Below are 23916 nucleotides of genomic sequence, written 5' to 3'. Positions count from 1 at the left end.
ATCTTAAAAGGGCAGGCATTCAGCTACCTGTAGCATTTCAGGCCTGCTTGTTTCATAATCATCATTTAAGTTAAAATAAAAAAATAAATTTAGTAATTACTTACCTTCTTCTGGAATTGTACTGGCATTGCATATCTGTTCTTCACCATCACCAGCAGATGTTGCAGCTTTTATTTTAAACTGGTAAGAAATATTTGAAAGCAGATTTTGGAAAGTATGAAGTGTAATATTAGGTGAAAAAATTGTAGAACTTCCTTCAACTGATACAATGTAATAGGTAATCACACCATTGGATGAAGCAGGAGGTTCCCACTGCACGAAGATCGATTCCCAACTTGTCGCAATACAATGAACATTCTGGACAACATCTGGTGCTTAAAAGATACATATGTCCCAAAGATTAACATTCTCACATAATTAAAACCATTATGACAGAGAAATATAGTTGGAGAAGCAGTGACATAATATTGAGAGAGAAGATGAAATATCCCAGTCACATATAAATAGATACCACAACCAAAACAGGTTGAGAGAACAAAAAGAATCTCCCTGCTAGTACCTGACAAACTAGGCTACCTATCTGGCTTTTTCCTGGTTGCATGCTACAGTTTCAACTTCTCATATATATCCCTTTTTGAAGCAATTGAAGTGTAGTAGAACATACACAGAAGTGTAAAACTCATATACTCTACAATAGCATCAACAGCAGAAAATTCTTATTTGTCTCTAAGCTTTGTGGGTTTTTTTTTTTTTTGTTTTTTGTTTTTTGTTGTTCTTTTGTTTTGTTTTGTTTTAAGGCACTCTATCATATCTCTCCTTTCAACTTAGCCATGATTTGCACAGAAGTCACTGGACAGGTTTCAGAGCTGTCCTGCTAATGCTACTGACTAGCTGTTCCTCAGGTTCTTGATGGTCCCAGCTGGAGAAAATTGTAAGCATTCAGAAAAATTGAATAAAAGGTAGCACATACGATACTCATGCTGAAAATAAGGCATTTAGATGTGAACAATTTGTTAAATTGAACATAGAATTAAAGTATCTTGGAAAAGGCTAAATTTCTGGCTGTACAAGCTAAGAGAAAGTGAATACATAATAAACATACTTCCTCTGCTGAAATGTGTCCAGGAACTGTTACTGAGGAACCAGAAATAGAGGGGAGCATGTTAATTATCACTGCATAAAGGTTGATGAGTTTCATAAAAAAGATTAATTTTCTTTTCAGAGGTTAAAGAAAACAGTTTTTTATTTAAAAAATAAAATTAATATGAGCAATATCTGAAGAAGAAAAATTACTATCACATTCAGTAGAGACTAGAGAATGTACCATTAGATGAACTCTACATAAAGAACTGATCAAAGAATTGCCCAGAACCTGGAATGGAGGGAAAGAAAACAATCCTACAACTACTTGATCATAAAAAATAAAAACCAGAAAAATGGCTAGACCACAGCCCTGTGGGCAATGTACCTCCAGTATTTCTGGAGAAAGTAGTCGGGGAGTGAATTGTTGAATGACTCAGCTGAAGGGTGACTTTGGCTTTTTGGCAGGACAGTTTCTAGCTGTAGGGTTCCAACATCCAACCTGATCATTGATGGTCCAGATTTCTTTTTGTTTTCTCATCACTGGATACAGTAAACAGCATATTTTTTTTCCAGAACTGCTCTCATGTCAGCTCTAGAAAGAATATTTTACTGGAAGTATAATCTTGAAAAATTTCAGTCAACATATGGAATGTTTTGTTACTTCCTCTGCTCCCTTTGCTCTCTATGTAAGGGCACCTGGGAGTCTAGTGCCCTAGACATCCCTCGTAGAGCAGAACAGCCTGGGAATTGCAATGAAGAGTTGCAATTTTGCCCAAAAGTCAGTCTCACACATTCACAGAGCTCCAGGTCTCACTTTAGCTGATGCTGAATATTCTCTTCCACATTATATAATTTTTTGATTTGAAACAACCTGCAACTTTGAGATGTGTAGAAGGCACATGACAAAACTATGCATAATTAATGAATTAAATCAGTGATGTCCCTGGATGTCAGGAAGAATAAGATCTAAAAAAATATGATCTTTAATTTAAAACCGGTTTTCTGTCCTAAAATTAATGATAAAAAAATGTTAAAAAAACAAAACAAAACAAAACATTTTCTTAAAAGAGGTTCCAGTTCATTTGCCAATCTTTTGTCCAGTTAGTTTTGATACTGTTAAACATTCTGTTATTTTCTCAAGGATCTGAATTATTGTTTTTAACTGCAAAGTCTGATATCTATCTGATTTCCTTCCCTTTATCTGTGATGCTATTAAAAGATTTATAGTAGCTATGTAAGCTTCTCATTTCAATGAGAACATTTCTAATTCTACACTTCCAACAGCAAACTTCAAACCTAGTCTATCCAGTACAACAGAAATGTGAATTGGTGTTAAAGAAGCAGGAAATAATGAGACAATGTCTTGTTACACTTTCTATGGAGAGAAGGGGAAGACTGCTGAAAATCTACATAAACAATATGGTAGCTTACAAAAAACCATGTCTAACCTGATTCCATTGTTGTAAACTGGACAGCATTACTGAACTGATTGCCATTCCCAAGTTTTGTAAATGCAGAAACAGTGATAAAATAAGTGCTGAATGGTTTTAATCCATCGAGCTTTGCCTCATTGTTTGAACCTGAAATATTCTTAAAAAAGGAAAAATTATTAGTACACACTTAATCTTTGTGAATATTGTGGGCCTCACCTCAAACCCATTGAAATGAAAATTTAGAGCTTTAGCCTTGCCTCTTCTCTCAGTAGCTTTCAGTGAGACAGAGTAGTTCCTGAGCTCAACTAAAAGGAATGCAGGGTCAAATTCTTCCTTTCTCTCCCTCTTTCACTGTGGCTTGTAAGAAAGATATGCCAAAGGATGGTATCATAATTACCATAGCATTTTTAGAACAGATTAACTCCACGTATGCCTTTTTTTTCCCCCAATACTTAGAACTCTTGCTACCTCTACACCACTTTCTCTCTATCAAACTCTCTATCAGCTATCTACTTCCTGACTACATGTCTTCAGTGAAAGAGGTCACACATCATAGCTTCACATTTCCCTTAGTTTACCCGAGACACACAGAGTTTGAGAAAGAGCTAAAAACACAGTACAGTTGCTGGTAGCAGTTCTTTAAAGTCACAGAATGGTTAGGGTTGGAAGAGATTTTGGAAGCAATCTACTCCAACCTATGGGAAATTCAGAGCAGTCAGTTCTGTCATTTTTCTATCAAATTTTAAACTCTGAGTTACATGCATGGTGGAAGGGTAGGGAAGCTATACATTCTTGTTAGAATGTTAGAGAAGTTTCCTAACTGTAGGAGCATAAGAGACCATTAAAGTATTCGTCATAAATTGTTTTTGTAAAAGTTTGGAAAAGAACACAAATATTACAAACATACCTGAAAAAATATTTTTTCAGTGTCATTTTGATAAATCTTTAGATTATATCTTGTAATAATGCCATTTGGCTGAGGACTTGGATCCCATTTTAGCCACACAGAATCTGCAGTGTAGTTGGTAATGGTCAAATTCTGTGGTGGAGCTAATGGCACTGCAAAAGAGAATGCTGTTTAGATCCAAATTTCAAATATTCCAGGCAAACCCAAACACTTCAGAGAAGCAGCAGAACATATGAATGTTTGTTACCATTTGAACTCAACAGATCGACTCTTCATTACTATTTATTTATTTTTATTTCTTTTTGACCTGAAACAAATTCCGTTAACCAGGAATATGTTTAGTCAGCAAGGGATCTTCTCATATATCTAAAAAAAGCCTATTTATCACTGAAATGAGACCACTGTAAGAACTGAGACTTTTAACAAAAGTCATAGTATTTATTCTTGGAATAAAATATATTTCTCTTCCTATTGCTTATACATATGTACCACAAAGGTGAGAAAAGGTCCACATAAAGGAGTCCTGAAAAAATGTCAGAAATATTTTCATATCATAGTATCATAGTATCATAGTATCGTGCGAGTTGGAAGGGACCTTAGAGATCATCGAGTCCAACTCCCGGGTTTCGAGCCCCCTGTGTAGCGAAGTGGCACTTCTACCCCTGCGCCACAGGGGGGATTCGAACCCGGGCCCTCCAGTGCCGCAGGCAGCAGCTTAAACCACTGTGCCACTGGGGGCACACAATGCTTTATAATTTTTCAGTTATGTACAAAGGAGAGATGAAGTTGCTTTCTTCAAGTTCCTTGTCACTTGGCCAAGTGTAATACATTCTGGAAGCAAAAGATATTTCTCTGTGAAGTTACTTTTGTAATCCTATGCAGAGTATGACCTCCTCTGGCACACTGTGTTGGGAGGAGAACTCAGAAAAGATTTCTCTTGTAGTGTTACTTTCTTCTGAGAGCTCTTCACACAAAGCATTGGTAAATTAATCTTTCATCTCAACTCTTTCAATGTGGGATGTCAGATTTAAGTCAGACGCAATAACATACAACCAAAACTTCAAGTTTGTTTACAATCACATTTGCTTACCTGACTCATCTGTGTAGAAATGAAGCACAGAAGATGGACCAGATCCTTTTATAGTTCTTGCAGCTGTGTAAATACTGTATAAGGTGGATGGCTCAAGGTCTTCCAAGATGATAAAATTATTGGTGGTAGAGAATGAAATATTCTTTTCTGACCCAAACAAATTTAAATCATAACTTATTATAATACCACTTGGCTTAACAGGAGGATCCCATGAAAGCATAACTGAGGTAGTTGAGAGATTTAAAAATGTTTTGATTACAGGTGCTGATTCTGGGACTACAAAAAGAAATAAGAAAGAGAATAAAAAAGGATAACCTCAGAAAAAATATGAGTTATAATGAAAAACGTGTTTTAACTAGATTAGCCAGTTTAATTTTGGTTACAGTTTTGTTCTGAGTAAAATACAAGTTCATGGCCTCAGCAGAGAAATGTGTAGCAGTTGGTTGTCATTTTGCAAAAAACAAAAAACAAACAAACAAACAAAAGTTTTAAATAAAATGAGAATGATATACTTTGTTTTTCTTTTCAAAAACTATTTAGTTTCTAAATTTCTTTAGGAATGAATAAAAACTGGTCTCAAACTTACCATCTTCATCAGTTCTTATATGTAGACTCAGAGCATGCAGTTCAGAAGATCCTTTATCAGTAGCTGGTGTGATTTTCAGAACGTAATCAGTGTATTTCTCCAGATTGTCAAAAATTATGCTTGTATTGTAAGTAAGAAACGACAGTATCTTATTGGTTCCCAGCTGTAATAAACTTAGTGAAACATGAAAGAAGACTAAACCATTTGGCTGGGATGGTGGAAGCCAGCTTACATTTACAGAAGATGAGGAAATGTTTTGATAGACCAGATTTTCAACAGGACCATCTGGGACTGGGAGAGGAAAACAAAAAATAAATATGTGGATTACAGCAATAAACAACCCAAAACCAAAATAGATACATGCTGAAAGTGTGGTTATTTGTAAATCTCTTTTGTAAAACACTAAATATTTTTTAAAACCTCTTAAGATTATTTTTATTATCAAAAGCAAAATATTTTCATAGCATATATGCATAACCATCTCTGCTACATTTGACCAATTCAAGAGCTTTAGTGATGGTTTAAAATAAATTCATTATTGCATGCATCCAAAAAAGGAGTTTCTAAACTACATTCACTCTATTACAAAGCAAAGACTCAAATCAAAATGTCTTCTGGGCAAAGGAAAAATTAAAAATATGATTTGCTGGATTGTTTTCATTTGATCTTTTCTATCTTAAAGGTAAAATCATTTTTAAATGAGTGAATATTGAATAAATAGGAGCACTGATATACACTGTAACATTAAAAAGTTATTCACTTACTATCCTGATCTGTATACACATCTATTATTTCACTGGTTTTGTTTCCATCTCCAAAAGCGGTACTTGCAGTTAACCATAGAGTATAATGGCTGTATTTGGCCAAATCATCCAAAACTGCAGATGGGGACGTATTGACATTGCTGTTATTATCATGATTTGTGAAATTCTGAAGGAAAAAAGAGATGTGTTATCACTGAAAATTAATGTTATTTATTCACTGATTTTTCTATCCAACTTCCCATTTAGCCATCATCACTGAGAGACATGATTCACCATACTATTCAGAAGACATAAATCTATACTTTGACTACAAATAAATTCCATTTTTAATGGAAATACACAAGTTATTTTTGTCAAGCACTACTCCTGCTAAGCACCACAGGATACCAAATTGACTCTTCCTGTTGTTTGTAGTAGTAGTTGAATATCAATCCACTTTTATAATTATTTTTTGTAATCACATTAAATCTGTAATACTGCAGTGAATTTATTCATATTGCAACAGGTAAAAAACAGCAAAAAAACCCACAACGACCTGATAATTGTTCAGAGATTACATGAGCACATGTGATTGTCCTGTCAGATCTTTATAAAGTAAACCAAAGCACTTCCCTCCTTTATTCCTATTGTAAATAGATCTCACAGAAAACTGTCTTTTTAATATTGAACTACAAGTTTCCTGGAGCTGAGATCTCACTGTAACACCTGATAAATGGCTTCTTTGTTTAGTTATGCTTATCATTTGTAACAATTCATTATTTTCAGTGCAAACAACCATCTCTAGTGGATTGTGCTGAACTGAAAGGATCAACAGAATTCTTTTCCCTGTGCAGTTATTTACTATCAAAACACAACTGCATGAAAGACCAAATCCTACTTTCTTTCTAACTACATACAAATTTCACCAAAGCTATGACTGTTGCAATAGGTTACTGCTTCGGATCAGATACTATGAGGAGGCTGTTTTGGAATGAACTATTTTGGAAACTGAAAAGAAAAAAAATAGTTCAGATTATTTGTGCATTGTCAGCTGTACCATATAACAAAATCTGTCACATCTTATTGTTTTAAAGAAACATCAATCAGAGAACCCACAGTGGTTTGGCTTAGCATTTGAAAGATGTAGTATGGTCATGCACCCAATAAGGATACTCAGATCCTATGCAGGGGTAGAAAGTCAAAGCTTTGCTCCAGCTTTGAAGTATCAGTATAATTCCACTCAAGCAGACACACTGCCCCACTGAGCACATGGCATCAGCAGCAAAGATGACTGTAATGTTTGCATATTCAAAAATACTGTGCATAAAGAAAGGCATACTAAAACCATGTAATAAAATTAGGCTATATTTCTCTTGAGGAAAGTTCTTATTGAAGAAGTCACTGTGATATACTCTGCTGAATAGCTGAGTCAATACTGTAAAAACAGATTGTTTGGTACACATAATCTTTGTCTGACTGCAAATTCAATTGATTTTTATATAATACAACATGACCTATTATTATTATTTTGTACAGGCAAATTTATGTTATTTCTGTAGGAGTACAAAACAAAACAAAAACAAACCTAAACAGATAATCCTTATTTATTTCCCTGAGATATTAACACCTGTATCTGAAGACTTAGTTTTGCCAACAGTTACTACAGTGTGTAAGCAGTTAATTCAGTATTGAAAATGTAAGTTTTTGTTATGAATACAAAACAGAAACTGCACAAATTGACAGTACAGATTTCTATATCTACTCCTACTGGCAGACTTAAAGCATGTAGACAGGATTGTATGAAAGATCAGGTTAGGTCAACATGAGGCAAAATACAAAGAAATTCTACCTTTACATATGACTTTCATCTAAATATAGATGGAAGATAACACTGTCTTCATGCAAATAACTGAAAAAGATTGAGAAGAGCTTTTCTTTACACTCGGGCAGAGGAAGATGCAGGAAACTAAGGATCAAATTCTAAGGGATTTAATTAAACAGTCTAATGCTGAAGCACAGCATCACAGAAAACGCCTTTGGAACCAGATGCATCATCCTACTACCCTCCTGTTAGTCCTACTATTGTGTATTTTTATAATGAGCAATACTTAGTAATTGACAGTAATAACATCTAGTATGATCAAAAAAGGATTTAAAATATTTCCAAGTTTTCCAGTTGAAATTGTCAAAGGTACTGCATCAAATTTAGAGTTTAGATTTATCGGGAGTTTACTAGCATGAACAGCTGAAAATCCAACTCTTACTTTAAAAGGCATACCTTTACAGTTTAGCCAGCCGCCTGTCAGTTTGGCATGTGGTGAACTAACACAATTGCTGTAACAACAGGGGTTTTGGTGGTTCAACAAAAAACTTTAAAATAGAGTCCCATTAATACAAGGAGCCCAAAGAATGATAAGAGGGGAATACCTCAAACTCTGAGTACGACAAAGTATTAGAAAAGAACACACGATTAAGAGTAAAGGTGAACAGGAAGAGTTGTGTGGGTGCAAACTGAGAAAAGATGAAACTTGCACTAATTGTACCCTGGGGACAGGACACTATAGGAAGTTTTACAATTAACTGTGGCTGCAGATGAAAGCAAACAGCTTAGGATCTTTGGCTACAGCTGAAGAAATTCTTCCTTCTATCTCCTTCTTCGTTCATACATGAAAGAAGTTTTGACATAGCAAAGTATCAGATTATTAAAAGCAGCTACATGTAAGCAATACAGGCCATGAAAGTGTCAGCAGAAAGTAGTATCTTCTTCACCCTAGGCAGCAGCAGAAATTTCCATTGGCATAAATCTGTAATTAGTTCTATTCAGACAATACAGCATTGCACTTCTTCACTCTTGACACTTTCCCACTGTTCTTTTTTCTTTGTACCATATTGTTATTTTATGTTGGAATTCACATTACTCTGAGACCAGGTGAGCAGTGATACTTTGAGGGCTAATCAAATTCCACAGGGAATGTAAAACACACTGTTTAGTGTCTTGCTTCTTGTGGTCTGTACTGTTTTGAGACCGGCTTTTCAAAAATCTGTGGTGTACATCAGAGCATTTCCATTTTTCCCCCCACTGGTCATATTGGCGAGAGAAAAAATTTGCTTGTTAACACTGCAGATTCCACTCTGAACTGCATCCAGTCACGTTCACTTAGTCCATCTTCAGATAGAGGAGTTAGATGATGTGAGGTCTAATATTCAGTTTCTAGAAGGGCAGAATGCTTTTTTTCCTCTGCTTAGCTCCTGGTTCTCTTGCCTGGTCAGGAGCAGGATGGTTGTCATGTGTCCAAGCACAAATTTATATTAGCACCATTCCCACTTTCTTTCCAATTGAAACACAAGTGTAGAGAGATTGAATAAAATAGTTTGTTCAAGACAATAATACTGCTCAAGGATCATTACGTAGCAACAAGACAACTGCTTCCATTGATTCTTTCACTTCCTTCCACAGTAAGACTGAAAATGTGGGTAGCATGATTGATTAAAGCACCACACAAGGAACCACTGAACAAAATTTGAAAAGCCTGTGAAAGCTTTATCTGCAGGACTCCTACAGCATGACATAGCAGTGGCAAGAACAAGAGCTACAGTGCAGGAGTTGCCCTTGGTCGGAATGTGTCATCTCTTTTCTGCACTGATGTAGAGCTAGGAACAGAAAACAACAAGTAGCAATTTCCCTAGACTTATGACAGCAGAATATGAAAGTTCCAGTTGAACTTAAATGTATCCTAGAGCAGAGATGGTTTCTCCTGTTAGGTGCTAGCAATGCTGCCTGGAGTATCACCACAGACTACCACTCCATCTCACTGTATTTCTGGAAATCTTTACCTTTACTTGATAATGATCAATGTATTTGGCTACCAGTCAAACCACACAGTTTCAGGGAAGTGAGAGATGTGCAAACACTGAAGCACATCAGCAACAATTCAACCACAGTTATTTATAAAATCTGTGATTTTTTCTTCTAGTTAACATCAAACACACGCATACATCACACTAGACATATCTTGAGGATAAATTTATGCAGCACAGGTAATTTTTCATGCATTAATTTCTTCACAATATTAACTTCTTTTTTTTTCTTCCCTGTATATAAAGCTTGTAAACCAAAACCTGTAAAGGAAGCTCATTTCTGCTGCATCAAAGCATACTTTTAGAAAGGAGAGCAGAAAAACTGTATGTAAAATTAATAAATGTGATGTATAAACAAGGATGAAAGTATGAACAACAACAACAACAAAAAACCTAGAAGAGAAGGTCCAGATCACCAAAGAATAATCACGTAAAATTTGGTTTTCATGCTTTATGCTAGGATTCAAAATGTCTTTGCTTTCAAGATAATAAACATAAACTGTTTTGTTACTCAGAGTAACAAAAATATGAGATAATAATCTGTTCTCTAATTTGACAGTATTACCTTCTTATTTTCAGTACTGTGCAAACATTCACTAAAAAGTAAAAACAGCGGCTACAGGAATTACTTCAACTTGACAAATTAAAATAAGATAGTCTCAAAGATGTGCTATGGGTCTTCTGTCTATGTGTTGTGTTTACATATGCATTTCAAGTGTGTGCATATATCTGTACATAAGCTATGCAGTATAGAGTAGTAGAGGAGACCTATTTGCTTCATAAATAACTCTTCTCATTCTTAATGTCCAGTGAGATGTAGAACACAGCACACAAGATTACAAGTCGTGCCTCTGCCTTTGAAAGTTAGAAAACTGCCTTGTGGTAAAGAAAATATGAAAAGACAAGAAATACACTGATAACTATAAAATTGATATAAATAGTGTTTAACCGAATAATTACTGGAACACTTCATTGAATTATACAACCAAGGAACATTAAAAAAAAAAAAAAAGTTTACCTGTATAAATATTCCTGAATCATTTTTGAAATAAACCGAGTAGTACCGTATATTTCCATTAGGCTTTTGGGGAGGAGACCAGAATAGCATTATTGATGTGGAAGTAAGGTTTTTGTACACAATATCTTTTGGTGGATCACCTGGAGCTGGAAATATGTTAAGTTTTAGCATACCTAACAAAGTTTTGTACATTATAGTACTCATGAAAAAGCCAGTACAGATTTGACAACATCCTATGTCAAATTAAATGTATTCCTGAATATGTTATAAGAACTGCTTCTGGAAATGATAAAGTAAAATAGAAACTGCAAACAGTATTTTAAAACACAATTTTTCAGGCATGTTTTTATTTAGGTGCAGAAACCTTTGTCGTATAGAATTCGTCCTGTACTTATTGGTTTGCATGCATGGGAAGTCTACATTGGGCATGCACACAAATTAGTGACAGAATTTTGACACTACATATCTAATTCATAAACATAAAAGTTGAACAAGTTAGTCCTCTAAGCTCCAAATATAGTTAATAGGGAAAAAAAAAAAAAAAAAAAAAAAAAAAAAAAAGATTTCACAGAATCACAGATTTGTAGTGGTTGGAAGGGACCATTGAGTCCAACTCCCCTGCAAAGTAGGGCTGCATGGGTAGGCATCCAGAAGGGTATTGACTATCTCCAGAGATGGAGAATTCACAACCCCCCTGGGCAGCCTGTTCCAATGCTCCGTCACCCCACTGTTCCTTTGCATATTGGTGTGGAACTTCTTATGCTCCAGTTTATGGTCAATTCCCCTTGTCCTGTTCCCACAGAAAATCTAAATTAAAAGCCTCTTTCTCTCTTTGATGAGTTTAGATTCACAATTCTTGTAGGCTAACCAGATACTTAAGTTTGGATGGCTTGATCAATTCTTTTCTTTTTTTTTTTTTTTTTTTTGCTCTTTCCTCAGCCTATTCAATATGCAGGAAGGACCATGTAAATATTCTTCAACTGGAATCTCCTCCTATCTTGTAAGGAATATGGTCTTTGTCAGTATCATAGAAATGCAGGAGGCTCAAACTCAGTTCCTTACATCAGCTTAAGAGAATTTACATCTACAGTTCTGGCCATCTATGAAAGCACTCTACACAAATGCAGTAGAGCACTCAACACTGTAGGTGATCTTTTGTTTTGCGCTGTTCTATTTTGTATAGTATATGAAAACATTAACTAGAAGAGAAACTCCAAGATCCATACCTTAAACTTCTGGCCTAAAATGTCAGTTCATGTTTCCAAAACAGCATTAGTAGCAAAGGCTGGGAAAAGCCTACAACTGAGTGTTTTAAAAACTCATTTAAACTACGACTCTGATATAAACTAGTCCTGCTATTGATTGTTGAGAAATTTATCTGTGTATGATAGTTCTGAAATATGCCTGTGTACTATGCCTATAGAATACATTGTATCAATATGGTTGGTTGGAAAACCAGAAACTATAAAAAAAAATATCAAAGCACTATATACAATATCATCATTTAAAGAAGTGATCTGCCATTCTGGAAATCATTAAAAGAAAGCAAACAAGTAAATCATTGCACAGATTCCATTTTTTAGCTCAAACCCTTTCGAGATCATGAATGTGACAGTGAGGAGCACTTTTCCTATCAGAACTTATGTCAGAGTAAGGTAGAGCAAACAGCTATTAAAGTATATTAAATAATTTTATAATGACAGAAAATCAAGGTGAATGAAACCAAACATTCATATTACACATATGCTTACCTCCTTCAGAAGTTCTGAATATTATAGTATCACTTTTTACATTGCCATCTCCAAATCTTGTACTTGCTGCTACATACGCACTATACTCAGAGTTATTTTCCAGATCAGTGAACTCCAGGGATGTTTCTGTTACATTAACACTCCTTTCTGACATTTTATTCCTGAAGAATAAATATTTTATTAATTATTTATGCATGAATACAACTGTGGCATATGATATTGAATAGAAAAATACAATCTTGTGACAAATACATATAATTTAGGCTTTAAGGAAGATTTTGATGAAGAGCTCGCTTTTGTGCTTTTGTATCTCAATGGAGCTCTTAATTTCACTTAAAAACAAAACACAACAGAAACACATATGTAAATTACATCAGCAAAGAAGATTATTACAGGGAATATCAAGGAAGAGCATGTCCATCCTGTAATTGCTGTCAAGTGTGGTATCCTTGGGAAGGACACACTAGGGCATAACTAAACTGTCTCCCTAGACAGAAATAGCGAAATATAAAAAGATTATAGCAGGGAGCATGCCCTACTGTGACTCTGTGAAATTGGTCAGAAGGCTGAAGTTATAAATGGAATAATAGAAGATGATATGGAACAGGAATTAGCTGGTGCTGAGTTAATTCTGGTGGAATGTAGCAGGGGATCAGAATGGAACTCTAGTCAGGTCAAAACCAGCCTAGAATGACTATAAGATGTAACATTAATAAAACACTGGTATTAGCATAGGTATGAAATGATTATCAGAAAGTAAAATAAGATACAGGAACAACTACTTTGAGTTTTAAAATTCTGTTATTTAATATTTTATGAAAACTTAGCACAGAAAAGGCTAGCTAATGTTCCATTCCCGAAAACAGTTTTGAATGAGTGGATGCTCTGTGCCTCTAAAGGAATTTCATAGAAGAATTACAATTTGACAAGTTCAAAGAAAAAAATAAAAAGGCTCATCTTTTCTTGGGAAATAGTCTTGATAGCAGAAAGCATTGCTAACATTTACATTATCCTCAAAGTTCTGAGAGTCTGAGTAGTCTGTAAAGAGATATTAAACGTTGCCATTACAGTTACAAGATTCTGTATGAAGAAAAGACATGCTTTCTTGGATCTTTGCCCATTATATTCTTAGTGTGGAAAAATGTAGCTGGTTATAACTTAAGTAAGAGGAAAACTTACAGCTTACTGCTGCGAACACTTCTACTTTGAGTAACTGTGTTCTCATAACATCTCCACCACTAGGTCATAGATAAGAAGATCTGGAGCTTTGAGCATTTCAATAAAAGCTGATTTTCTATTTGGAAAGCAACAGAGACTGCAATCAAAACAATAAGAAAACACTGAAAAAGTGGATGCAGGCTTCAGAGACAATGATAAAAAAAGTCTAATAGGGAAAACTAGCCAAGGAATTTTAAGACCTAAGTTTAAGTTTAAGTGACAAACTGAGACAGAAGAACTGAGAAATGGCATACTTGAAAAAGATGGGTACTGCAGTTTCATAAAACAAGCTGTACTCTTAAGTAGATTTAGTCAGTAATTATCTCACACCAATTTGTTGAATGGGAGAACAACAATTTTCAAGACTGAAATATTTCCTTGAAAGAACTAAGGTATTCCTACCACAGAAAAATGCTAATTGCTCTTGTCAGGTTCAGCAGTTTTATTAATATGCCTTGGTACTATAGAAATGCAGACTCGGAGAATAGGAGTTTGTAGATCAAAGTACCCAGAAAATCTCTGCTACTTGCTAGCACTCAAAACCAACTTGTCCTGAGACAAATCCTTGAAAGATGATAAAAATGAGAACGTTACTTTTTATGTTCTAGTACTGGCAAATTGTTATCCTCAAATCTCTAAATTTACCAATTTTTCTGTAACTGTTGCAATGTATTTAAGAGAAAGAACATTTATTTAGCATCAGTATTAGCGTCTTCCTTCTTTCTTAAGAAAGTCTGGGAACAACAGTCTCCCAAGTAAATTACTGGACGCCCTGAATAGCAGCAACTATTGTACAGCAGTTTGCCATGTCAAATCTCAGCTTGCAATGCACTGGATGAAATCACATAGCCAATTCCATTAAACATGTAAAATGTAAAAACGAAAAAAAAGTGAAGTTATGAGAAGTTATGAGCAAGTTTCTTGCCTCAAGATGATACGTAATGCCTGTCTAATTTTAGATATGGCACAGTAAGGACAGATAAGACACAGCAAGGAGAATATGGAGGGAAAATGGACAAGGGTTATTTTAAAAAGTTACGTGATTACTTAAATGAGCTATTTGGAGAGGAGGTTCAATGGAATGATGGTTTTAATAACTAATTCTTACTAACTTATCACAACAAAACTACTATGCTTTTAGATAATATAAGGATGGAAAGTGCTATAACCTCAAAACCTTTGAACATAATCTGTATCAAAATGATAATTCATATTATGAAGTAACACATTCCTGGATGTAAGATAGGCATTAATTCATTTTTCTTTGTGGTAGAAGAGCACAAGACATTGCAAACATAGGAACAAGACAGGTCAAATTTAACTCTTCTGGAAAAATGTTCATTTCATGTTCATTTGAGGAGTGACTTAGCTAGAAGTTATAATGGAATAAATAAATAAATAAATAAATAAAAATCAGTAGAAATCAAGGCCAAGTTCTACCCCAAAACTGTTGTCACACTGAAATAGTAAATGTAAGCTCAATAATATTGCATTTATAAAGATTGATAATTTGCATGCACAATTCACATCCCATAAGGTGGACTTCTTTATAATTTTCTCACAGTGCCTTTTGCAGTGGCAATAGAGTGGTACAATGTAAGCGCAATTGTTAAAAGTAATGAACAACAAAATCTTCTTAATCCTAGAAGTTATATATAGATCTTTGAAGAGCTAGCACATCACTAGACTTAACTATGTTATGCAGGAAACAGCACAGAACCTGTAAGTTTAAAAATACCGAAATAATAAGGTTAGGAAAAATCCCAGGAGTAATGATGAGAAAAAAATGCATGGAAGCAGAAAGGACAGAAGAGAAAACAATATAGTAAATGAAAAACATATGTTGAAAATTCTTTGTTACAAATATAATACATACAAAATACAACATTAAGGATAACTGATAGTACATACTATTGTGATAGAACATATTGTTGTGACTCTTGAGTTCTTATGTCATTTAGAAGGCTGCTAGAAGAGTTCTCAGATTTCTTTCATGCACTTTCTACAAAAAAAATCTATTTTACATCAATTTCGGATCTTTTCATTTTATAATGAGCCAGTGCCCTGCCTCAAAACAGGCCCAATCAGTAGAATGAAAGTCTCCACAATCTAAATCAAATTTTAATTTACACTGGGGAAAAAACTGTCATTAAACAAACAAACAAACAACAAAAACAAAACAGAAAAAGCTTGAAAGAATTTAATACTCCAATTTTCAGCTACCACATTATATCTGAATTTGTGTACACAAAAGACTAATATTCTAAGTGTTGGATGAATATGCATTCACCAAAAACATGTAATCAACATATTGTGTAAGAAAAACCCAACATTCCTGCTAGGTTACAGATTAATATTTATCCTCAGAACTATTTCCAGGAAATCTTACCAGACATAAACTGTGTAATAGAGGATAATTCCATTTGGCTCCAGTGGAGGTTTCCATGACAACTTCACAGTGACACCCGACAACTGTTTTACTGAGAGGGATTCTGGAGGCGAAGTAGGAGCTATAAAACGAGAGAACGGGACACAACATCTTGGTAAACAGCAAAGATCTATGGGATATGCAGCATCCTTACATAGGGCAGTAATTATTTTGTGATGGAAAATTAACTTTGTACTACACCAGCACAGTATCCATCAACTAATGTTATAGCACAGCTTCATTTTCTTTTTGTGAGAGATGATAAAAGAAGATTTTGCATGGTGGTGTTTGAACATCTGTTTCTGTGATTCAATGGAAAAAGTACTTCATGAGAAAACAGAGTATTGGGTAGGTCACAGTGATTCACCTACTGCCCGAGTACATTGCTGTAATGTTTTTTTCTTCCAATAAAAGCAAGAGCTTTATAGGTATGGACACGTGTTAAATACAGCAAAATAGTTCCCCTGAGGGAAAAGAGGTGCTGGAAATAATTATATGTGGAAAAATCGATAAGAATGACACTGAGTGATGATAAAATGTGAGATAATAAGCAGTGATACAATCTATTCACTCCATCCAATAAGGACCATGTTCAAACATTTTATGTGTCACAAGGGCAAGAATAAAGACGGACATTGACTGAGACCAGTAAAATTCAATGAACTTTAAATGACATCATGTAACAATTTTGTAGGGAAACAATAAATAAGTGAAAATGTTGGATCGTGTTTAATTTCATTCCAATTGAAGCACTCTGAAGTTCATATAAGTATTGCTGAAGAAATATGTACCAATGTAAGCACTAGCAATAATGCTTTTTATTAGCATGCTATTGAGAAGTAAACATTGATTCACAGATAGTAGTAGTACTAAGTAGAATGACTTTTGTTCTTCTCAAATTAAACCAAAAAAGCATCATGTACTAAAAATTCAAGTCATAACTGCAGTCATGCATGGAAATCGAGAATAAGAGCATAGTTATTAGCACATCTATGAAACATTTGGTCTGAAACTTGGAACACTATGTTCCTGTGAATAAAGCACATGTGGTGTATTATAAATGCAGTTTCTCAGTTGTTGTTCATTCTCCCACTATCTTAGAAGTTGGCATAAAAGTTTTAGAGCTCTTTTCACTTAAGAAAAAATATTTTTAATGAATAAAGGCTGCCAGTGAGTGTCTGTATTTAGAAGCAAAAATGGTGACAGCTGTATTTAGTATTTTACTTGTATTACCATCAGTGGTTCTATAATACAAGATCTATGAAATAATGAATGCCGTATCTTTTTGTCCAGTTCATACTGAATTTCTTATTCAGGGGATGTTTCTTGCTGAAAGACAGAATTAGTATTGCTCTAAATAAAAATACCCTTAGTAAAAGATGGATTTATTCAAATTAGCTATTTGCTCCAGGAATATTACTATTGAGCAAACATTTATTACTGATGGCACGTATGTAAGGACATTAGCACCTGGGAGATGTGCAAAGACCCATTATTGTCAAAAGCCAGTGCTACATAAAACATGGAATGAGATTTAATTTAGGAATGCATGGTGCAACACCTATGCCAATGCAGCTTTGTGTTCTTAGTGTCTTCCTCCCTTTATAAACACACACATGCACACACACACAAAAAGGGATGTGAACGGTTGAATGTGTAGCTAGATGGATATTAATAGAGTTATAATTACAAAAGCATTTCTAAAACCTACATATATATGACATGATTGAAATAGTTTAGGACTATAAGCAGAAAATGATACATTACAACTTCTCTTCTGACTTACCATCCTCATCAGTCAGTATATGCAGAGGTGCACTACGGAGGCCCTCCCCCAACATGGTACTAGCAGACACTTCTATCATATATTCTGTATATTTCTTCAAATCTAAATGAAGAAGAGTAGTTCAGCAAACCAAACATTCAGGGAGGGAACCTTCTTCTATTAATGGAAAAAAAGTTGAGATCATATGTCACAAGGAGAAGTTCTGAAGTGCTGAAAAGGCCTATCACTTGTGCCTTTAGAGATTAAAATGAGCATTAGGAGAATCTGAACATAAAATATTTCACATGAACCATAGAAGGGGTAAAGTTCTAATTGCCAGTTAAAATCATATCTTGAGTTGGGAGAGACACACACATATCATCAACTCCAACCACTGACTGCACACAGTGCTACCCAAAATCAAAACCTGTGAGAGTACCGTTCAAACACTTGAATTCCGACAGCTTGGGGTTGTGCCCACCACCCTCTGGTAAAGAGCTTTCTCCTAAAGCCCAACTTGACCCTCTCCTGATGCAGCTCCATGTTGCTCCCTCAGGTTCTGTGGCTGGCACCAGAGAGCAGAGCTCAGCGTTGCCCCTCCACTCTCCTCATGATGAGCTGTAGGATGCAATGAGGCCTCTCCTCAGCCTTCCTTTCCCTGGGCTGAATAAACCTCATATGTCTTGCCCTCTAGACCACTTTATACTTCCTATTTCTGGAATGCTTAGTTATTTGTCCTTAGCACTACTTTGAAAATTTGCTAGTTAAGGTATTGAGTGGTCAGCATTAGCTGCTCCTTGATAGAGAAGGCTAATGCATAAAAATGACTGAACAAATCAAAAGATGGAAAGGTGAGTGAAGAGGGAAGTATTATATTGACACTAAAATTGCTGATCTCAGTGCCTACTTTGTCACAGTGATAAATATACAAAAAAAAAAAAATAAATCTATTGGATTTCCTCATAATTTAAATGTCAAAAACACAGTAATTGGCATGCTTGATTGTATACCAAGCACTGTCTATTCCACAGCAGTACTATGGGTCACAAACAGCTATTCTCAGGGCAAGGGCACCTAGCTATATAAGGAAAAGAATGATCTTGTCCATTCAGTGTATCAATTCTCCTGCATCAGTTGGTCTGTTGAGCCTTTATCAGAAAAAATTACAGTTGCCTTAAGATTCATATCATTATGTACTAGCCTGTAATACGTAGTACCAGATGAGTGGTGTTTATAACTCTTTCCTCAGTTCCATTAGTCCTCTTGAGATATATTGTGTAGGTCTGTATGATGCCATTGGGGATGGATGGTGGAAAAAATGACAGCTCAATTTCAGTGGATGAGACGTTCCAATAAGTTATGTTTTCTGGTGCAGAACTGGGAACTAGAAGATGAAATTTAGACTTGTAAAAGATTCCAGCTAGTTTTATTGATTTCTTAAGCATTTTCTTAAATTGATTAAATGTAAACATTTTTATTTTTATCTTTTTTTTTCTTTGTTGTTGTTGTTGTTTTGCTAAAATAAATTTCAAAAGATGCAGTATCCAGAAAGGGAATAAATGCCACTAAAGGCAGTGGAATCAGCCCTCAGTTTTGCTTAATTTCTTGTTAGAATAGTAACAAAACTCTCTCAGGAGCCTTTTGGACACATCAACCCATGACTAGGTTGTAGTTCACTAAAAATGCTTCGTTTTCCAGCTCCTCCTTTATTTTTATTCTTCTCATATCAAAATATGTTTTTGCATTCTCTGTCACAGGCAGTTGGAATTCAATTTTTTCTTCTGAGTATCAGGAGAACTAGGCACTGGTAAAGGGCTTGAAAATGAAACTTCTAGAAAAGATATATGTCTAAGTTAAAAAGAACAATAAAAAACACCTAAAGATAAGTAGACTAAATCAGTTGGACAGATACATATCTATCATACCTGTCAAAAAACCAAACAACAACAAAAACAAGTAAACAAAAACCCACAACAAAGTGCCACAAAATCAGTACAATGTTTTTGTGCTTCTATTTTGAGTTCAATCTCATGAATTATTAAAATTAGGTGCCCGTGTTCTCATTCTGAATGAGTTCTGTTTGAAAGCTCTGGATCACAACTACTTCACACATGGAAAATCAAATTTCATTTCAGAAACGAGTTCACGGTAATAACTACCATGTCTTAACAATCAAACCTTTTTTGAGATAGAACACTACAATCATGTCCTTCCTCACTGAAAACAGTCTAATGAACAGAACACATTTAAGTCCAGATCTAACTCTAGGTATAGACGAAGTACCCAGTTGTTTGAGGCAGTAAATCAGTCAATATCAAAAAGCCTCAGAAAAATACGAGTGTCATACCAAATCTACCTGGATATGTCTGAGTCCTGAAGGAAACCAGCCACCTTTCATTCCTACAGCTTAACTCAAATATCTGTTCTCTGTGTCGACCATTGTTAGATTTTTTCCCAGTGCACTTCCTGTTTAGCTCCCCTGACAAGCTAACGACCCTCCCTCTTTAATTTATATTCCTTCCTTTCTCTACATTATCTTATCTTACAGCCTACTTAAGTCTCTATAAGCCTTATTGTAGCTTTTTAATATTCATCCTTTCTTTCCAATCCTCACTTACTCTTTTGATTGGTAAAATTTAATCTACTTTAATCTTCTGCTATTTTATTTGTGCACTGTCCAAAATATTTCCAACAACAAACTCAACTACTACAAAATAGCACCTTATCAGTTAATCCTAATATATTTCTTTAACCATTAGAGTTGATTTCTCACAAAATTGCAGTTCATAAATTGTATTTCCAGTCAATTTCACATTTTGAAATCCTACTTCCCTATAAAACATTATTTTCCTGCAAGATACAAGAAATACTTGAAGACAAATAGTAACATATACAAGGTCATGAGAATACGTATTCCAGTTGTTTTTTTTTTACTTCTTAATCATTCATATTACTTCCTTATGTTTGTTTTGTATATACAGAAGAAAAAAAAGAAGATTCAAGGTTTCTGCTTTGCAAAGCAAAAACCTACTTTTAAAATAAATTAACATGGACTTCCAAGCATCAAATGCCACCATAAAGCACTTGTCAGAAAAAAAAAAAAAAAAAAAAAAAGTAGTTTTCCAAAAACTTATATACTCACCAGTTTCAGAAGTTCTCACCAGAAGTGGGAAAGATGACTGATTCCCATGGCCAAGTCTAGTGAATGCCCTTACTGAGATGTTGTAGAGAGTATATGGCATCATTTCAGTAAGTGATATATTTGTAGATGAGGTGTTCCTCACAAACAAATCATTGGAATCACTGTATAGAACTTCATAGTGAGTTATGACACCATTAGGCTGCTCAGGTGGTGACCATTTCAGGTTTATCTCTGTTGCAGTTACATTTATTATCTCTACATTTTGGGGAGGGGAGTCTGGTTCTGCAGTACAGAAATCAAAGAACAAAAAAAAAAGTCTGAGACATTCAGTTAATTGAATATAGGACTGATCTAATAAACCAACTGGATTATTACTAAAGTTCTGTATTTTTAACTTTACACTAAAAATAGTAGACAACTTTTTGTACCAGTACAACTTCCTTTGTCTACTGCTTTCATTCAGACTGATCCTCTAATTTAATTTTGTCAGAATCTCATCTTTCTGTCTTCTTAAAAACTACCTGTCCTATTTCACTCAAACATCAAGTGAACCAGGAAAGGAACCCTTTGTAGTGTATTTGAATTCCCTTTAGTTTACTGATAGAGTTGCTAAATGATAACCTCTGAAGATCCTAGCGCAAATCTTGCATACTCAGGTTACAAGGTAAAGCAGAAAACAAGTTCAGCTCTAGGGTAGTGTGTTGGCTAAATCTACTGGCAGTGTATGATTTCATGTGACTCTAGCGAGCTCATAACACCCCAAAGAGTTGAAGGAGTGAGTGGATTGCACTTGAGAAACAAGTCAGTTCTGAGCATCAATTTTGATTCCTCTAAAGACCACATCACTTCACTCCTATCTATAAAACTTAAAAAAATATACGTTGTAAGAATCCTGGATTACGTTATTCAGTTTGTGCACAAATGCATACATACAGACATTTTAGAATTTATCTTGATGCTTTTTGATGTAAAGGTGCCATGGAACCACTTTCATTCCTGATTTCTGAGCCCATGAATGAAAAAAACATGTTCACTGTAATAAATTACTACTCTCTGAAAGGCAGAACAGCCTACATAGATAATTTCCATGTGAAGAAGCTTAATTTTCAATTGAAATGAATTTTTCAATTTATCTGACATGGAAAAGAAATATTTAAATATCATAGCCTGGTATCTTCCATGCTAATGTTGCTTAAGTTAGATGTAGTGACTTTGCTATTTGGAATTATCCCTCTCTTTTTACCTGATCAGAATTGAGGCAAGTTGTCACTTTTAGGTTGGCTATAGTAAGGATACATTAACCTCAATCTGAACTACATCAGGAAAACTAAATAAGAACAAGCTGAGAATAATTACACACAGCTTTGTAAATAGGCAGGAGTTATCACTGATTCTTTCTTAATAGTTTGCCCTGGGCTTACATATATCTCTTATCAATGAAATAATTATTGGCCTGAAACTCAACTCTGAACAACTTTCTGTCATGTTCAGATGCAGGGTGCTTTAAATTTAAAATCTGTTTCAGGGAAATACATACTTAGGTAGGCAAGCAGTTTCCCATTCATGTGATATTCCTTTCCTCTGCAAAAACTAATAGCATAGAATCACAAAAGCTTTAAAACAATATGATGAACACTTTACATTTCACTGTTCGCTATTTTGTTCTAGTTATCTAAACTTCATAAATTCACATAATATTTAATCCTTCAATCCTTTGCTCTCTTTTTTTCCCACTTAATTATTCCTCCTGTATTGCAGAGTATTTGACAGCTTTGAGAGATAAATGACAATTAGATTATTGCTTTCTTTATTATTTTGATAAAAACTGGAAATAATTCAAAACAAGTGAAAATAAAAACCTGATATAAATGAGGAATGATTAAGTATTGAATTCATATCTCTGCTCTGTAAATGAAATTCCCATGTTTCCCTTTGTGGAGGTCAATGGCAATTCAGCCACTGACTGACTGAAGACTAAGAATTTCAACAAACATTGATTTGATTAATAAGCTTTCTTCCCATCCTTAATTATGTGCCCAGACTTCGTTAATATATAAATCAAATCATGATGGCAAATTATATATTTACCATCTTCGGGGGTTCTCACAAAAATATCATTCTCTTCAGACAAAGCACTTTCTCCAATCACAGTAGATGCTGCAACTCTCATTTTATAGTTGGTGTACTTTTTTAAACCTAAGAAGATGAAGTAAAAAAAAAAGCAAAAATGATTGCTGATGACCCTCATTGAGCACATTGTAGCTTTCCTACAAAACTATTAAAGTGCTCTAAGAGTTTTTTAAACATGTTTTCCACCTACAATATTGAATTTGCACAGTATCATTTATCTGAAAAATCAATACATTTTGAAATAATTAAACTAGCTTCAACACCATAAACTGCTTTAATTACAAAAGCAAGGAATATGTACGTGCACACACAAGTACATGTTTTATTGTATATGCATTAATCCGTTTAGCTCAAGTGCCCAAAACAGCATAACTAACTTATTTTCTCCAATTCTGCCAATCAACTTAAAAGAAGAAAATTATTATTATCAATTATTATTAGACAAATTCTGTATGGAAAAGAAATCCATTTTGAAAAAGAATTAATAGTTTAGAAACATTGTCCTATGTAGAAAAAATGAGATGAGAAAAAATTGGTAAGGAGAAATCCACTTGAGAAATTACTACTAGCTACAGTACTTGCCTTATGTAGTCCTCTCTGCCGCTCTCACATTCCCTACATGCCTCTACACAGCAGACAAGTCTGGCACCAGTTTCCAACCGCATTGTGTGCATGTGTGGATGGGGCAGACTTGATCTACCTACCTCACAGTGGCTACATTACATAAAGTTGGAATAAATTATTTTTGAATAATATATTTGCAA

The 23916-nt window shown here is 34.7% G+C and overlaps 1 protein-coding gene across 1 annotated transcript in view; it reads right to left on the bottom strand.

Moving 5' to 3' along the window:
* The window catches only part of PTPRQ (protein tyrosine phosphatase receptor type Q), a 93810-nt gene that overhangs the window by 52713 nt on the left and 17181 nt on the right, over positions 1 to 23916 (bottom strand). The window contains exons 13-25 of the mRNA XM_072330381.1: positions 23111 to 23218; positions 21023 to 21304; positions 19082 to 19264; positions 17902 to 18003; positions 16077 to 16197; positions 12470 to 12630; positions 10719 to 10864; positions 5864 to 6029; positions 5100 to 5390; positions 4514 to 4789; positions 3424 to 3575; positions 2532 to 2673; positions 105 to 374 (exon numbers count right to left, since the gene is read on the bottom strand). Of these exons, the coding sequence (XP_072186482.1) occupies positions 105 to 374; positions 2532 to 2673; positions 3424 to 3575; positions 4514 to 4789; positions 5100 to 5390; positions 5864 to 6029; positions 10719 to 10864; positions 12470 to 12630; positions 16077 to 16197; positions 17902 to 18003; positions 19082 to 19264; positions 21023 to 21304; positions 23111 to 23218 (2400 nt within the window). The remainder of the gene's footprint in view (positions 1 to 104; positions 375 to 2531; positions 2674 to 3423; positions 3576 to 4513; positions 4790 to 5099; positions 5391 to 5863; positions 6030 to 10718; positions 10865 to 12469; positions 12631 to 16076; positions 16198 to 17901; positions 18004 to 19081; positions 19265 to 21022; positions 21305 to 23110; positions 23219 to 23916) is intronic.

The sequence above is a fragment of the Excalfactoria chinensis genome, chromosome 1 (assembly GCF_039878825.1).
Source record: "Excalfactoria chinensis isolate bCotChi1 chromosome 1, bCotChi1.hap2, whole genome shotgun sequence".
In the NCBI taxonomy this organism is placed as follows: domain Eukaryota; kingdom Metazoa; phylum Chordata; class Aves; order Galliformes; family Phasianidae; genus Excalfactoria; species Excalfactoria chinensis.
The sequence above is the reverse complement of the archived record's forward strand: the minus strand, read 5'-3'. Positions and strand labels throughout refer to the sequence as shown.